Below are 19,028 nucleotides of genomic sequence, written 5' to 3' on the forward strand. Positions count from 1 at the left end.
TAATAGGTTGTGTTATCCACTGTGCATTGTCGCCGCCGTTAAAACACACACAGACAGTATCATGTGTACGTATCGATTGTCCAAACAGTTCTCTTAGGTACTGTATACCGTCACTAGAACAAATGTCCACTTTTCCAACAGTTCTATTAATATAATGTACAAGTATCGTGCCGAAAAACTATTATCCATTTATCAGACAGTTTTGTTATGAACTATACATTACCATGTCAAAAAACAAGTCTCCACCTTTCAACCGCTCTGTTACAGGTTGTGTGCCACCATCCCCCCCTTCTCCCCAAACAAAGTCTCCACCTTTCAACCGCTCTGTTACAGATTGTGTACCACCACCCCCCCTTCTCCCCAAACAAACAAAGCTTCACTTTCCAACCGTTCTCTAGCGGAATGTCATGCCCAAAACAAAATTTAATCACCACTGTCCAACCATACTGTTACAAAATGCCATGCCAAAAAACAAATCTCCACTTTCCAATCATTCTGTTACAAAATGCCATGCCAAAAAACAAATCTCCACTTTCCAATCATTCTGTTACAAAATGCCATGCCAAAAGACAAATCTCCGCTTTTCAACCATGCTGTCACAGAAAGTCAAGGCAAAATAACAAATTTCCACTTACCAACCATTCTGTTTCTATGTATTGCCAACCCCCCCCCCCAACCCCCCCCAACCCCCAAAACAAACAAACAAAAAACAAACAAACCGACAACAGAAAAACAACAACGAAACACAACAAAAATACACATCTCCACTTTCCAACCATTCTGTTACAACATGTACACCACCACCATCACCACTGGCTGTGATGGAACCCCTCTCCTCCCTCCACCCCCCCCCCCCACCCCAACCACCCAACCTGCCCCCCGACCCCCCACCCCTCCCATGTCTCTCAGAAGCAGGCAAACCAGGTGATGTTGGCCGAGGGAGCCCTCTCGTCGTACAGCCTGTCGTCCTTGCCCACGTACCAGGCGGACATGCGGACAGTGCCCTCCGAGCTGATCATGAGGTACCAGTGGAAGGCGTTGGTCTGCAGCTCATACTCGTCAGGCTGCAGGGCCTTTTTGTCGCTGATGTGGTTCATGGCCTGGGCGTACACCACGTTGAGGTCGGGGTCCGCCCGCACGTTGTCCGCCTCCGTCAGGAAGTCCCCGGACCGCTCGTCCAGCTGGTGGAGCCCACCGCCATCAGATGGTTAGTGTGCTTGTCGTAGGACAAGCATTAGTTGTTTTGGCGTGTGTTTTTCTTCCCCTACACCTCTCTCTCTCTCTCTCTCTCTCTCTCTCTCTCTCTCTCTCTCTCTCTCTCTCAAAGACTAGAGGCTCTATATATAATGTAATATTGTGTAGTGTAGACCCTGTTTCAGGGCGGGGACTGGATGAAAAAAAAGCGCGCCAGTGCTTAACTATTGTCCTCGAAAATAAATTATTTTGTCTTGTCTTCTCTCTCTCCCCTCTCTCTCTCTTCTCTTCCTTCACACCTTTCTCCTTTCCACCCTCCTCCTCCCAGCCCCAAGCACCTCAAGGTAATAATGCATACCTTTTCTAAGGCGTGGTTACCAGTACAAATGCTGCTCAAAGCGCCTGAAAAGCAAACTTAACTTTAAAAAGAATCGTAAAAATTCTTGTTTCGACAAATCACTCAATTTCTTCACACATAAAAATCGATACTTGGAGGAGGTTGCTGCAATTGCTTCCCCCTCCTCCCCCTCCCATTGTAAAGACCCTTATTCCTTCTCCTCCCGTGCTAATTCCATCCAGCCCTGACATGGCTCTTCGCGGTCGGCTTAGCCACAAGCAACTGATTTGATCCCGCCCTAACAACATCCTCAGGCTGATGGAAGTAAATGCTGCACATCCACCCTGTTACCAAACACCCTTCTCCTCTCCCCTCAACCCCCCGCCCCCCTCCCCGCCACCCATGCCACCCGCCCACCCCGCATTCATGCTGCTCATAAATGCTGCACATCCACCCTGTTACCAAAAACCCTTCTCCTCTCCCCTCAACCCCCCCCCCCCTCCGCCACTTATGCCACCTGCCCCCCACCCGGCACTGACCCCCAGGTTAGTGTAAATGCTGCACATCCATCCTGCTGCTACCCACCCGGCACTGACCCCCAGGTTAGTGTAAATGCTGCACATCCATCCTGCTGCTACCCACCCGGCACTGACCCCCAGTTAGTGTAAATGCTGCACATCCATTCTGCAGCTACCCACCCGGCACTGATCCCAGGTGAGTGTAAATGCTGCACATCCAACCTGCTGCTACCCTCCCGGCACTGATCCCAGGTTAGTGTAAATGCTGCACATCCATCCCGCTGCTACCCACCCGGCACTGACCCCCAGGTTAGTGTAAATGCTGCACATCCATCCTGCTGCTACCCACCCGGCACTGACCCCCAGTTAGTGTAAATGCTGCACATCCAACCTGCTGCTACCCTCCCGGCACTGACCCCCAGGTTAGTGTAAATGCTGCACATCCATCCTGCTGCTACCCAAACGCCAACTGTCCTAAAACCCTCTTGGCCCAGAGAGTAAGGGTGTAACTGGGGCAAGGCTTCTGTAAAGAAATTCTGGCCCAGATAGTCTGAAAAACAGCTGGCTCATCTGCTGTTGTGATGGTCATAGTCGGACACGACAGACTTGGATACACCCTCCTACCAAGCACCCCTCCCCTCCCCTCTCCATCCCCCTCCCCCCTTGCCACCCGCCTGCCACCCGCCCACCCGGCACTGACCCCGAGGTTGATGCGGATGGAGGCGCCCTGTTCCACGGCCTCCCTCAGCAGGTTGGGGTTTCCCTCCACGATCCGTCCCTGGTCCTCCGTCTTGAGCAGAGCCCGCCAGGGCCGGGTGTCGGCACTCCACGTCATGGCCTTGCTTTCCTCGCCCCTCTTGCCGGACGACTGCCCGATGCCGTACTCGTAGCTCCGCACTGTGCCTGGAGTGCACACACACCGAGGAGAAGTGTAAATGAACTGGTGTTCACCCACCCACACACCAAGGATAAGTTTAAATGAGCGCGCTTTCATGTTCATACCTGGTGCGGAAACGCGCTCTCATGTTCATACTTGGTGCAGAAACGTGCTTTCATGTTCATACTTGGTGCAGAAACGCGCTCTCATGTTCATACTTGGTGTAGAAACACGCTTTCATGTTCATACTTGGTGCAGAAACGCGCTTTCATGTTTATACCTGATGCAGAAACACGCTCTCATGTTCATACCTGGTGCAGAAACGCGCTCTCTCATGTTCATACCTGGTGCAGAAACGCGCTCTCATGTTCATACCTGGTGCAGAAACGCGCTCTCATGTTCATACCTGGTGCAGAAACGCGCTCTCATGTTCATACCTGGTGCAGAAACGCGCTCTCTCATGTTCATACTTGGTGTAGAAACGCGCTCTCTCATGTTCATGCTTGTTGTACACACCCACCAAGGACACGTTTGAATGTGGATTGTTAGCCAAGTGTTCGCGGAGGAAACGAGAGAATCTGACCGCACTGGTTCGAATCCCACGGTCGTCAGTATTTTCTCCCCCTCCACATAGACCTTGAGTGGTGGTCTGGACGTTAGTCATTCGGATGGGACGATAAACCGAGGTCCCGTGTGCAACATGCACTTAGCGCACGTAATAGAACCCACGGCGACAAAAGGTTTGTCCCTGGCAAAATTATGTAGAAAAATTCACTTCGATAGAGGAAAAAAACAATAACCAAACCTGCAGGCAGGAAAGAATACAAAAAAATGGGTGGCGCTCTCAGTACAGCGCTTTCCCTGGGGAGAGCAGCCCGAATTTCACACACAGAAATCTGTTGTGACAAAAGAGTAATACAATACAATACAATACAATAAATGAACGCGCGCTCTCATGTCCATAACTGGTGTATACACCCACCAGTGGTAAGTTTAAAAGAACCCGCGCTGTCACACGTTCATATTTGGTTTACACACACACCAAGGATTAGTTTAAATGAACGTGTGCTCTCGTGTTCATGTTTGGTTTACACACACACCAAGGATTAGTTTAAATGAACGTGTGCTCTCGTGTTCATGTTTGGTTTACACACCCACCAAGGATGTTTAAATGAACGCGTGCTCTCATGTTCATAACTGGTGCACCGTCCCACCAAGGGTATGTTTAAATGAATGCACAGTCTCATGTTCATACTTGGTTTACACACCGACCGAAGATACGTTGAAACGAACGTGCGCTCTCATGTTCATACCTGGCGCACACAACCACCAACATTGATTTCTCAACAAACCTTACGTATTCAGTCACCACGAAGGATTGGTTTTGATAAATGTTATTTAATAAAGAAAGGAATGACTACAATATATAGTTTATTCTTTTCCTTATTCTAAAGAAAACATATACGTTTATTTATATCTAATGATGCTGAAGGGTTGAGTAAACTTGATGCATTGATCAAATGATTTTCATTCAACAACAGAGAGGAAGAACATTTTGAGGACTTTGCACCGCGGAAAGTGTGTGTGTGTGTGTGTGTGTGTGTGTGTGTGTGTGTGTGTGCGTGCGTGTGTGTGTGTGAGGGAGAGAGAAAGAGTGAGGTGGTGTCTGGGGGGAGCACACACGAGCCGCCCTAATTTTCTGTGATCATTAGGTGTGGAGCTGATGGCAATTGATGTCACTTTTAAAAAACTCCATGCGTTTACCAAATTCTTCTATTTGAAGCCAATAAAGTGACTGGAGTCTTCGGTCCTGAAGAAGAATAGAGGTCAACAACCCCACTTGTCATTTTCAAAACGACAAGAGCAGCAGGAGAGGGTATACATCTTAAACCCGTCAAAGACAGCACCTGAGGATTAGCTTCGGTCGTTTGTTATACAAGTCTGTCACGGCCCAAGATTCTCTTCCGCGTGAAACTCGTCACATGTCCCGGAAATGGTAGGACTAACCCACAGCATGACTCATCCTGACCTGTACAAACTCACACTTCGCAATAATAGCAGGACTGTCCACAGTTTGATTCAACCTGACCTGTACAAACTCACACTTCGCAATAATAGCAGGACTGTCCACAGTTTGATTCAACCTGACCTGTACAAACTCACACTTCGCAATAATAGCAGGACTGTCCACAGTTTGATTCAACCTGACCTGTACAAACTCACACTTCGCAATAATAGCAGAACTGTCCACAGTTTGATTCAACCTGACCTGTACAAACTCACACGTCACAGTCGTAGCAGGACTGTCCACAGCATGACTCATCCTGACCTGTACAAACTCACACGTCACAGTAGTAGCAGGACTGTCCACAGCATGACTCATCCTGACCTGTACAAACTAACTCTCTTCACAGGGGCCGTCGTGGCAGAATGGAAGAGGCGTTAGACTTGTGACCCAGTGATCATCAGCGATCAGTGCTCCCGGCCCCGTTTCGGCAAGTTGTGTCTCTGGTAAAGGTATCTCGACTGTCCTCACTCTACCCAGGTGTGGATAGGTACCTGACTTCAGCTGGGGAAGGTTACGACGGCGGAAGGAGCGGACTGGGCCCCGCCTTTCAATGCCGAGTGTTGAACACGGTGATTATGACTCCATCTGCCCCGACAGCCGTACAGGGATACGGGACCTTTAATCTTTAACTCCTTCAGGAACACTCCCACCCCACCCCACTCCGGACTAAAACTAGCTCTTTTCGTTAAAATCATTTTTTTTGCGTTAGGTGTGTGTGTGTGTGTGTGTGTGTGTGTGTGTGTGTGTGTGTGTGTGTGTGTGTGTGTGTGTGTGTGTGTGTGTGTGTGTGTGTGCGTTCCCTCCCAGTGCCGCACTGACCAGTGGTGTGGGCCAGGATGTAGTGGAAGGCCGTGTCCCGGCTGATGTCATACTTGGCGGGCACTGACCACCCCGCCTGCATCACGGCGTCCAGCAACTGGGCCGCCACCACGTCACCCGCCACCCGCAGGTTGCTGGCCTCGAAGGTGACGTCATTGATGGTCACCCGGATGCGGTGTCCGGCACGAACCTCGGAACAGAAGAACGGTAAAGAGTAAAACAACAACAACAACAACAAACTAACAACAACAACAACAACAAAAAATCCAACAAAAAACAAAACAAAACAAAAACAAAAAACAAAAACAAACAAACAAACAAAAAAACAACAAAAAACCCAACAACAACAAAAAACAAAAACAAAACAAAAACAAAAAAACAAACAAACAAACAAAAACTGTTTGGCTTTTTGGACAGGAACCAGTGAGAAGTAAAACGAAAGACCTCCCTTCAGCACAGAACAAGAACTTCCCTCTTGGTACGCCAGACGATCAGCCAGGACTTCACCCCTCTTCAGACACCCAGACCTCCCTTGGAACGCCAGACGCACTTCCCATCCGATACAATGAATGCATCTTTGTTAATCTGAACGGAAAGTATGTGCCAGACATCCAGGACTCACCTCCAAGAACAACGCACCCTTCAACGAACCAAGGCTCAAGCCCTGAACGACTTGGCCTCAAGGGAGTGTTTTTGCCAACAGGTCGTTACGCTCTACTTCACGCCAACTGACACACTCAGTCCAGCCACATCCAAACGCCACAGTGCCCACCAACCTGCTCAATCAGCTCCTTCGTGGTTCCGAACTCTGGGTACCCGGTGGAATCGTGCTGATAGATCACGCGCCAGCACGTGTCGGCGTACCAGTCCAGCGACACGGCGTCCGAGTTGTGGCGGCTGCCCACCCCCTTGCCCACCGCCCAGCGCACGTTGTCCCGATGCCCATTGGTAGACCAGGAGGAGAACCAGAAGAAGGGGCGTGGGTGGAAGTGGATCCGGCCTTTGTGGATTGTCTGGCCTGAACGGCAGGTACATGTCAGGGGTGTGGGTGGTGTGTAAGGTGTGGGTGGTGTGTAAGGTGTGGGTGGTGTGGTGTGTAAGGTGTGGGTGGTGTGTAAGGTGTGGGTGGTGTGGTGTGTAAGGTGTGGGTGGTGTGTAAGGTGTGGGTGGTGTGGTGTGTAAGGTGTGGGTGGTGTGGTGTGTAAGGTGTGGGTGGTGTGTAAGGTGTGGGTGGTGTGTAAGGTGTGGGTGGTGTGGTGTGTAAGGTGTGGGTGGTGTGTAAGGTGTGGGTGGTGTGTAAATACTTTATGTGAGGGGTAGGGGTAGTCTGTAAATATTTTATGTGAGGGGTGGGGGGTAGTCTGTAACTGCGTTATATGAGAGGGGTGCGGGAAGTCTGTAAATACTTTATGTGTAATAGGTGTGGGTTTCTGTGACTGTGTTATATGTGAGGGGTGTGCGTGGTCTGTAAATTCATTTTTTTAAGAGAGGGGTGTGCGTGGTCTGTAAATACGTTATATGTGAGGGGTGTGCGTGGTCTGTAAATACTTTCTATGTGAGGGGTGTGCGTGGTCTGTAAATACTTTTTTTATGTGAGGGGTGTGGGTGGTCTGTAAATACTTTCTATGTGAGGGGGGTGCGTGGTCTGTAAATACGTTTTATGTGAGGGGTGTGGGTGGTCTGTAAATACTTTCTATGTGAGGGGGGTGTGTGGTCTGTAAATACTTTTTTTATGTGAGGGATGTGGGTGGTCTGTAAATACTTTTTTTATGTGAGGGGTGTGCGTGGTCTGTGAATACTTTCTACGCGTGAGGGGGGTGCGTGGTCTGTAAATACTTTTTTTATGTGAGGGGTGTGGGTGGTCTGTAAATACGTTATATGTGAGGGGTGTGGGTGGTATGTGAATACGTTATATGTGAGGGGTGTGGGTGGTCTGTAAATACTTTTTATGTGAGGGGTGTGCGTGGTCTGTAAATACGTTATATGTGAGGGGTGTGGGTGGTCTGTAAATACGTTATATGTGAGGGGTGTGCGTGGTCTGTAAATACGTTATATGTGAGGGGGGTGGGTGGTCTGTAAATACGTTATATGTAAGGGGTGTGGGTGGTCTGTAAATACGTTATATGTAAGGGGTGTGGGTGTTTTGTAAACACGTTATATGTCAGGGGTGTGGATGTGTTTGACGTTCTGTCAAGTACCCCTGCCCATACCCCCCCCCACTCCCCGTCCCCCGCTTCCCCCCCCCCCCCCGCTCCCACACACACTCACCGATGTGTTTGACGTTCTGCCCAGTCACCACCCCAGTGCTGGTCTCCACGGCCACGTTGTGCATGGGGAAGGCGTAGCCCCTGTCCCTCATCACTGCGCGGACCGCCATGGTTCGGGCCGCTGTCCACAGGCTCTGCAGCGACCCGCGGGCCGCCGACCCGTCGATGTAGTTGGAAAAGACGGGGCGGTCCCTGTCGCTCAGGTCCTTGGTGTACCAGTACAGGTCCTGCCGCAGCTCTGTCGCTCGGCCAGAATCCTGTTTTGGGGGAGGCTAGTAAGGCTGGTTATAGGTCCCTGCTTGCTTATCACATTGCAGCTTTCTTGTTATTAGTGTGTATTTTCGCGTTTGCTCGAATGGGCTTTTTTTTGTTGTTGCTTTTATTGTTGTTGTTGTTCTTTTGACATCACTCTTTCTGTTGCGTTGGCGAGAATGTGCTTTTTAATTTTTTTAATTTTTTTTCCATCACTTTTTTTGTTTGTATGGTAGGTGTAAAAGAAGTACGTATGTATGTGACGTCTCAATGCCCTCAAGGGGCGCAACACATGTTGCCTTGCCTTGTTCACAGCCTGTCGCCTGCTCAGTGACGTGCCTTGTCAGACAAACTCATTGGTCAGTTCCCGGTCAGTGTCCTAGTAGAGGTCAGTCAACGACCTGTTCACTTAAGTGTGTGTGTGTGTGTGTGTGTGTGTGCGCGCGCGCACGCACGGGTGCGCAAAAAGTATATGTGTGCCTTTCAACACGTCCGCACTGTTTTTCCTGAAGGCTGGGAAGGTGATACTGGGTCGTGTAAGAAGGGTGTGAATTTATATCACGTAAAACCGTCTCATCCCCTATATTTTTGCACCTGACACTAATGATTTAAAACTACTTTTCTCCTGTCAGATCTGATGTTGTCTTGTCTTCCGCGGAGTGAAGATGTTTGGAGTTGATGCCTGCTTTTTGACCGCGTGGCTTGAAATGGGCACGTGCTTTACATGCAAAACGCTACGTCTGAAAAGAGAGAGAGAGAGAGAGAGAGAGAGAAGTGGGGGTGGGAGGGTTGGGGGGGGGGGGGGGAGGGAAGAGATATTTATGTACGAATAATGTGTGCATTTTTAATACTCTTAATAAAAGCAGTTCATTATCTAAAATGGTGTGTTTGTGAAGATTCCTGTTGTGTGTGTGTGTGTGTGTGTGTGTGTGTGTGTGTGAAACCCATAAAAATCGTTACCCCAAAATAGACAAACTGCGTAAAATTCATACGCCACTGAATTTGTTGTTCAGAGCTGCTGTTGTTAACAATTACAGCCCTTTGTAAATACCCAACGGCACGCGTGGCTTAAAAATAGGTTCGTACGCGGAGAAAAAAAATCAGGTATCAGAGAATGACGTCGCCTTATGAATATGCACAGCGCCACCTGCTCTCACAGCTTGTCATGGGAGAGAATTTGCCTGTCATAAGCTGGCAGAGTGCAGGGCCCTGACAGAGGTCATGACGCAGGTGACAGCGAAATCCGTTGTTTACCGGCATGGGGAAACCGCTAAGAATGCCGGGAAAACGCTGTACAACTGCGGACTTGATAGACATCGACCTAAAAAAACGATATTTTGTTGTTGTTTGGGATGGACAATTGAGGATTTCTCTTTCCTCCCATTTTCTTGTTCTTTCTTCCTTTTCTCACCGTGTGTCTTGCTTTCTTCCTCCTTCTTTCCCTCCCTAACCTCATTACTTTCTGTCTTCCTCCTTCTTTCCCTCCCTAACCTCATTACTTTCTGTCTTCCTTCTTTCCCTCCATAACCTCTGTCTTCCTCCTTCTTTCCCTCCCTAACCTCATTACTTTCTGTCTTCCTCCTTCTTTCCCTCCCTAACCTCATTACTTTCTGTCTTCCTCCTTCTTTCCCTCCCTAACCTCATTACTTTCTGTCTTCCTCCTTCTTTCCCTCCCTAACCTCTGTCTTCCTCCTTCTTTCCCTCCATAACCTCATTACTTTCTGTCTTCCTCCTTCTTTCCCTCCCTAACCTCTGTCTTCCTCCTTCTTTCCCTCCCTAACCTCATTACTTTCTGTCTTCCTCCTTCTTTCCCTCCCTAACCTCATTACTTTCTGTCTTCCTCCTTCTTTCCCTCCATAACCTCATTACTTTCTGTCTTCCTCCTTCTTTCCCTCCCTAACCTCATTACTTTCTGTCTTCCTCCTTCTTTCCCTCCCTAACCTCTGTCTTCCTCCTTCTTTCCCTCCCTAACCTCATTACTTTCTGCCTTCCTTCTTCTTTCCCTCCCTAACCTCATTACTTTCTGCCTTCCTTCTTCTTTCCCTCCCTAACCTCTGCCTTCCTTCTTCTTTCCCTCCCTAACCTCATTACTTTCTGTCTTCCTCCTTCTTTCCCTCCCTAACCTCTGTCTTCCTCCTTCTTTCCCTCCCTAACCTCATTACTTTCTGTCTTCCTCCTTCTTTCCCTCCCTAACCTCTGTCTTCCTCCTTCTCTCCCTCCCTAACCTCATTACTTTCTGTCTTCCTCCTTCTTTCCCTCCCTAACCTCTGTCTTCCTCCTTCTTTCCCTCCATAACCTCATTACTTTCTGTCTTCCTCCTTCTTTCCCTCCCTAACCTCTGCCTTCCTTCTTCTTTCCCTCCCTAACCTCTGTCTTCCTCCTTCTCTCCCTCCCTAACCTCATTACTTTCTGTCTTCCTCCTTCTCTCCCTCCCTAACCTCATTACTTTCTGTCTTCCTCCTTCTCTCCCTCCCTAACCTCATTACTTTCTGCCTTCCTCCTTCTTTCCCTCCCTAACCTCTGCCTTCCTTCTTCTTTCCCTCCATAACCTCATTACTTTCTGTCTTTCGGGAGAAAGCGTGTCACGACCAAGGTCGAGGTTTCGTTTCAGTTTTCAGTTTCAGTTTCTGAAGGAGGCGTCACTGCGATCGGAAAAATCCATATGCGCTACACCACGTCTGCTAGGCACATGGCTGACCAGCAGCATGACCCCACGCGCTTAGTCAGGCCTTGAGTGCATGCATATCATATCTGTGTACCCATCAGAGTGGATTTCTGCTATAGAATTTTGCCAAAGGACAAGACTCGTTGTCATGGGTTCTTTTGCAGTGCGCCAAGTGTGTGCTGCACGCGGGACCTCGGTTTATCGTCTCCTCCGAATGACCAGACGCTCAGTTTGATTGTCCAGTCAAACTGGGGAGAAAAGGCGAGAGCGGGATTCGAACCCAGACCCTCACGGACTCTCTGTATTGGCCAGTGAACTTATTCTGCCACCTTCCTCCTTAACAACAACAGCAGCAACAACAACAACGACAACAATAGCAACAACAACAACGACAACAATAACAACAACAATAACGACAACAATAGCAACAACAAGAACTCTCTGTATTGCCAGATGAGCGTCTTAACCATTCTGCAACCTTCCACGCTGGTAATGCTGAAGGTTGTTTAACCTGCACAAGCCCTGTGTCAGACCCACCTCCAGATGGATGACGCGGCCCGAGGTGCAGATCATCATGTAGCGCCGGGGACTCTCGGCGTCCACGTGGGTGCCGTTGTGGGCCAGGTGACTGAGGGACTCGGCACACACCTCGTCACGCCGCTTGTGCAGGTTGTCCACCCGTAGGTGATACGACTCTGTCACACCTGCTATGGCCACCTGACAGCACGGTGATACCACTCTGTTACACCTGCTATGGCCACCTGACAGCACAGTCACACCACTCTGTTACACCTGCTATGGCCACCTGACAGCACAGTGATACCACTCTGCTACACCTGCTATGGCCACCTGACAGCACAATCACACCACTCTGTCACACCTGCTATGGCCACCTGACAGCACAGTCACACCACTCTGTCACACCTGCTATGGCCACCTGACAGCACAGTGACACCACTCTGCTACACCTGTTATGGCCACCTGACAGCACAGTGACACCACTCTGTTACACCTGCTATGGCCACCTGACAGCACAGTGACACCACTCTGCTACACCTGCTATGGCCACCTGACAGCACAGTGATACCACTCTGCTACACCTGCTATGGCCACCTGACAGCACAGTCACACCACTCTGTCACACCTGCTATGGCCACCTGACAGCACAGTGATACCACTCTGTCACACCTGCTATGGCCACCTGACAGCACAGTGACACCACTCTGACAGACACAGTGACAATCAATAGATTATCTAATATAATGCTTCCTGAGAAAAACAAAACAAAAACAACCAAGAACAAAAACAAATAAAACAAACAACAACAACAACAAAAACAACAAGAACAGCAATCTTAAAAAAAAAAATCCATACACGCAAAGAAAATAATAAAATAGAATGAAATAAAGATAGAAATAAAAGAAAGGAGCAGAGATTCTTCCTCTGTCAGTGTGTATAACATTAGCACATCAGTAGATCATCGATTGCTCATATGAGTTGCTATGACACGTGACTGCGTATTTCCTGATTCAAAGAAACGAAACGTGAGCCGCGTTTGTGTAGAAGTTGAAAGATTGTCCAACACAGACACAATGGTTTGTGAACTATACAAACTTTTCAAGAGCGATGAAACCAGTCAGCTTATAATGGAATACAAACGTGTGAGCATTGCCAAGAAATTTGTTGTCAATTGCTGTCAGAAACGTTAAAAAAAACAAAACAAGAGAGGCAAAGCCTTCAAGACTCACTTGTGATACACTTTTTTTTTTTTTTTTTTTTTTTTAAATCCAAGCTTTTTATGTATTGAGTATAATGCATTTACTGTTATATTTATATTTTTTATATTCTCTAAACTTGTCACTTTGATCTGATATTCGACCCAACAAAAGATCTGTCATTATTTTCATTTTTTGTTCAAACAGGAACTTCTTTTGCTAAGCATGGAAGTTTTATTTATTGCAAACGTTTTGGTGCAGACAGTAAAACAAGGGAAATTACTCTGCTGGGGGACTTAGTTTGCTTTAAACTGATCTTTCTCATCTTAAACGTTACATTTTGAAATTATACTCAATACATAAAAAGCTTGGATTTTTTTAAAAAAGTGCATCATAAGTGAGTCTTGAAGGCCTTGCCTCTCTTGTTTCAAAATGTAATGTTTAAGATGAGAAAGATCAGCTTAAAGCAAATTAACTCCCCCTAGCATTACAGAGTAATTTCCCTTTTTTACTATCTGCACCAAAACGTTTGCAAAATAAATAAAACTTCCATGCTTAGCAAAAGAAGTTCCTGTTTGAACAAAAAATGATAATAATGACTGCTCTAGCTGTTGGATCGAATATCAGATCAAAGTGCCAAGTTTAGAGAATACAAAAAATATAAATATAACAGTAAATGCAGTTTGCATATAATTAGGCTTCATTCTTTATTTTTTGGTGCCCATCCCAGAGGCGCAATATTGTTTTAAACAAGATGACTGGAAAGAACTGAATTTTTCCTATTTATATGCCTAATTTGGTGTCAACTGACAAAGTAGTTAAAGAGAAAATGTCAATGTTAAAGTTTACCACGGACACACAGACACACACACACAGACACACACACAGACAACCGAACACCGGGTTAAAACATAGACTCACTTTGTTTACACAAGTGAGTCAAAAAACCAGCACCAATAAAACCCACCACACTCTGTCACACCTGCTATGGCAAACACACACACACACACTCACACGCACACGCACACACACACACGCACACACACAGACACACACACACACACACACACACACACACACACACACACACGGCACTGACCTTGACGTCTTTCCCAGCCAGCACGTGGTCCATGAGGGTGTCTTTGTGTCCTGCCCACGCCATGCCCTCCGCTGTGTTGGCGTACACCAAGGTCCACGGCCGTTCACACACGCCTGGAGACATACATTGTGCAGCGTGGACAGGACTCGGTGTGTGTGTTGTATTGTCTGTGTACACGCACACACACATACACGCGCGCGCGCGCACACACACATACACACACACACACCACACTACATGCTCACACATATGTGCACATACATTGTACAGCATGGATAGGACCACGATCAACGTCTGTTGTATTACCATTGTACATATCCACACCCACACACCCACTCCCATATATCTCTCACATGCTCATACACATGTACACATACATTGTACAGCATGGATAGAACGATCAGTGGGTGAGTTGTATTGTCTTTGTACACACCCACACCCACACCCACACCCACTCATCCACACCCACTCACCCCACACACTCACACATATGTACACATACGTACATTGTACAGCATGGATAGGACCACGATCAACATCTGTTGTATCATCTTAGTACACACCCACACTCACACACCCACTCCCATATATCTCGCCCCCTCTGCCACCCCCCCATTCCCCCCACACCTCACACATATGTACATATACATTGTACAGGACCACGATCAGTGTGTGTTGTGTTTTCTTTGTACACACCCACATCCACACACCCACTCGCACCCCCTACACCCCCACGCCCCCCCCCCCCACACACACATAACATTGTGTAGTGTAGTTAGATCACAGACACTTTATGTTTGTGGTTTGGTGCACACCAGCATCTACGGCCGTTCACACACGTCTGGTGGCATACGGGGACACACACACGCACGCACACACACACACACACACACACACACACACACACACACACACACACACACACACACACACACACACACACACACACACACACTTACTGCGGACATCGGGTTCCTTTCTGTACCCCGCTCCGGCCTGCCCCCAGGTGTACATCACCACCAGCAGACTGGTCAGCACAGAACACATCGTTCTGACTTCCCCTCTTTCTGTTTCTGCAAGCTGTATACAGAAACACCAGCATTCTAATAGCACGGATTACACTGTTGTCAGCTTCCGCTCATTCTCTACATAAGCTCCACTAAAATCCGACAAAAAATGTTTGTTTGCAAATCTAATGATCAAGTTGAAAAAACAACAAAAAAAAAAAAAAAAAATAAAACGGAAAACGGAATTGTACAAAATTAACAAAAAGCATGTATGATACAGGGCATGGAGAGGTTATTATATAATACAGGGCATAGAGAGGTTATTGTATAATATAGGGCATATAGAGGTTATTATATAATACAGGGCATAGAGAGGCTATTGTATAATACAGGGCATAGAGAGGTTATTGTATAATACAGGGCATAGAGAGGCTATTGTATAATACAGGGCATAGAGAAGTTATTGTCAATGGTCCCCTAGCCTTTAACTGGCTATCCGGGCAGAATCAGCACACAGTGTATTTAGACTATCAAATTATCAAGTAAAAAATATGGACAAAACAGAACAAAGTGTGTTTGGACCTTTTGATAATCAAGTAACAAAAACAGAAAACAGTGTGTTAGGACCACCAAATTATCAAGGTACAAAATACAAGGGATGTTCATTAAAGATTTCCCCCGATTTACTTCCGTTCATGTTAGCAGGCTGAAATGGCACATGTATAATGATGATTATATCTATAGTTCACGTGGTAATTTGCATCTTTGAACTCATAACATCTGATCTTTTACAGGTGCTATGGTTGAGTGAAGTGTGATAATGGAACTTGCTGAATGTAGAACGGTCATCACGTTTCTGAACTTTAGAGGCCGCACACCAAGGGAGACGTTCGATGAGATGCAAGAGACTTATGGGGAGGATGCCACATCGTATGATGTGGTCAAGCACTGGCATGGTCAGTTCAAGCGTGGTTGAATATTGGTCGGAAACAGCTCCCATTTCCGGTCGACCACAGTGCGCCATTGATGAAGACACCATCCAGGAAGTGGGGGCCGCCATTTTGAAGGATCGCCGCATAACCGTTCGCCAACTAGCCCAAGATGTCATGATCAGTGTGGGGTTTGTGAAAAAACAACAACAACAACACATCATTGACCATTTGCACATGCGGAAGTTGTCTGCTGGATTTCCCGCTTGCTCACACCTTTCCAGAAACAGGAACGAGTCAAGTGCTCCCAGGCTCTGTTGGCCATGTGCCAAGAAAACCAGGAGGACTTCTTCGACAGACTAATCACACAGGATGGAACAAGGTCCATCACTATGATCCAGAGACTAAAGCCCAGTTGAAGCAATGGAAGCATTTTTGACACACCACCTCCAAAGAAGGCACGTGTCCAACCCTCGGCGGGCAAGGTCATGCTCACGGTCTTTTGGGACCAGCGTGGAGTAGTGATGATGGATTTCCTGGCAAAGGGTACCACAATGACCGGGACATACTACGCTTCATTGCTGCAGAAACTGCAGGAGGCCATCAAAACGAGATGCGTGGCATGGTGACCAAACGTGTCCGCCTCCTGCAAGACAACGCCCCGGTTCACAACTCGCATGTTGCCCAGACGGGAACACGGTCCTGTGGCTATGAAATCCTCTCACCCCCTTACTTTCCCAACCTCGCACCATCTGACTTCCACCTCTTTCCAGCCATTAAGTCATTTTTGAGGGGTAAGCCCTACCCAGACGATGAAACGCTTATTTCCGAGGTTAAGTCGTGGCTTCTGGCGCAACCTGCAGATTTCGACAGGTAAGGTCTTTTCAGCTGCATTAAGCGATGGGAGAAGTGTGTCACCTTTAGTGGTATATATGTAGAGAAAGGCTAATAACTGTGCTAAGTTTCGTTCCTCTCAGTCCATGGGAAGTAGGTCAGGGGAAATCTTTAATGAACATCCCTCGTATAGACCAAAACAGAACACATTGTGTTGACTACCAAATTATCAAGTAAAAAATATAAACAAAAATATTCAAGGCTTCCTTGAAGAACATAGGTGAATGCAGCAGCAATGTAGAAAAGAAGATGGCAAGAGACAAGACAGAAAGAGGGTGATGTAAAAGAGGACATTTTCAGCATAGAATTTCCAGAAGGTGGGGACACTTCTCATGACTAAAGAGCTCCCGGCATCTCTCCGGAAAGCTAGACACACAGGACACAGAGTTCCGAGAACACTGTATACAACGCACAGTTCATGACTTGATGGCTGAACTCCAAAATTAAATGAATGAAGCAAGGCTGAATGCGCCAATCATTCCGCTTAGTTTGTTACAGACAGGTCAGAAAGACACACGAGAAAAGAATGAAATGTGTATGTCTATCAAGCAAAAATAGCATGAAATAATGATATGTAAATCATAATGATTAATGTATGTAATTTCCAATTGGGATGATAAAGATGCATCATATTGTAAAGATAAAATGTGCTTATGTGTGACTGAGGTATTATAGTTAGTCGTGTCCAACGATGACCATCAGAACAGGAGGCAACTGCTGTCCCGACTGTCTGGGCTATAATTTAGTGGAGAGTGTCTTGTCGAAGTTTCATCACCACTCTCTCGGCCAAGAGGACTTTAGGAAGGCCGGCGTGGGGATAGATCCCAAAGGCCATCTGGACCCCAAGGCTACAGCACAAAGAGCCAGTGCGATCTTGCCTCCTAGTCTGATTCATAGTCCTTCATGAAAGACTAAGCTTTAGATGACTTCCCACTGCAATGGAAAAAACATTGATCATACTGCTCTCACTTTGCTGTTGGCCCAAGTGTAAGCTTTATGTCATTCTGTGATGGAAGCTGAGCGTTGGGTCAGTACAATAGTGCTGATACATGGCTGTCAACACAGTGCCTTGATGGCGAATGGCAGTGCACGACAGGTAGTCAGAGCCCAACCCAGTGTTCACAGTGTTCAGAGCCCAACACAGTGTTCACAGTGGTCAGAGCCCAACACAGTGTTCACAGTGTTCAGAGACCAACACAGTGTTCACAGTGTTCAGAGACCAGTGTTCACAGTGTTCAGAGCACAACCCAGTGTTCACAGTGTTCAGAGCCCAACACAGTGTTCACAGTGTTCAGAGACCAGTGTTCACAGTGTTCAGAGCACAACCCAGTGTTCACAGTGTTCAGAGACCAGTGTTCACAGTGTTCGGAGCCCAACACAGTGTTCACAGTGGTCAGAGCCCAACACAGTGTTCACAGTGGTCAGAGACCAACACAGTGTTCACAGTGTTCAGAGCACAACCCAGTGTTCACAGTGTTCAGAGCACAACCCAGTGTTCACAGTGTTCACAGTCTCCTCGCCTTGTCGCCAAAGTACATCTACCCAGCGAATCTTTCATGAATCATATGCAAATAGAAAGGACAACAATTTCCTGATTTAAACACAACACAAATAAACAAACAAAAAACCCCCAAAACGGGTCACACGGGAAAGAAAAAAAAGAAAAAAAAAGAAAAAAGATTTTACTAACAGGAAACGAAAATGTTAGGTGAACACCCATATGAACACGCTGCAAAGCATCTTCGATTCAACAATGATGAAATACCCATTGCCTATATCAACACTGCTTCTACAAACATTGATACACACACACACACACACACACAACTTACCAGGCGCTATCTGCAGAAATACAACCCCCCCCTCGTCCCTCAGCGGAACTCTCTCCAAATAAATTGGCGGCTTCACTTCCTGTGCTGTGAATGAAACTTTTCCCGGCGGTAACAGGAAATCAGAAGAACACAAATCAGGATCGACAACAACAGAAAAACCCTGGATACTTTCTTGAAAGTAGACGAAAACAAGACCCGACGAACAAGACCAATAAATGAACAATCCTTATCGGCGTTTTTTCCCCCTTTCAATAAATTGTTGTGGCTGACAAACGATCTTTTTTTGCAAAGTGAACGGATGGTGCGTTCTTTCAAGAATGGGGAATGGTAAAGATGGTCAACTAGTATTGTCCTTTTTTCAGGAGTGTGAGTGTGTGTGTGAGGGTGTATGTGCGTGTGTGGGGGGGTGGGGGGTGGGGGTGGGGAGGGGTGGGGGAGGGGCGTTTGGGGGGCTGGGGCGGGGGCGTGGGGGGGGGGGGGGGCAAGGGCGACCCAGTGCCTGGCTGGGATGTTGTGGGCCCCTCCCCCCCCCTACCCCCACCGGGTGGTGATCAT

At 47.4% G+C, this 19,028-nt stretch overlaps 1 protein-coding gene across 1 annotated transcript; it reads right to left on the reverse strand.

The window, feature by feature from the left end:
• Positions 1–905: 905 nt before the first annotated feature.
• On the reverse strand, positions 906–14,886 carry LOC143281385 (uncharacterized). Its single transcript, XM_076586591.1, has 8 exons — positions 14,771–14,886; positions 13,812–13,924; positions 11,535–11,714; positions 8,082–8,337; positions 6,590–6,831; positions 5,814–6,003; positions 2,750–2,952; positions 906–1,181 (listed from the first exon to the last, which is right to left on the reverse strand). The coding sequence occupies exons 1-8, from the start codon at positions 14,856–14,858 to the stop codon at positions 906–908; spliced, it is 1,548 nt and encodes a 515-aa protein (XP_076442706.1). The 5' UTR covers positions 14,859–14,886.
• Positions 14,887–19,028: the final 4,142 nt, after the last annotated feature.

Source organism: Babylonia areolata, chromosome 4 (genome assembly GCF_041734735.1).
Source record: "Babylonia areolata isolate BAREFJ2019XMU chromosome 4, ASM4173473v1, whole genome shotgun sequence".
In the NCBI taxonomy this organism is placed as follows: domain Eukaryota; kingdom Metazoa; phylum Mollusca; class Gastropoda; order Neogastropoda; family Buccinidae; genus Babylonia; species Babylonia areolata.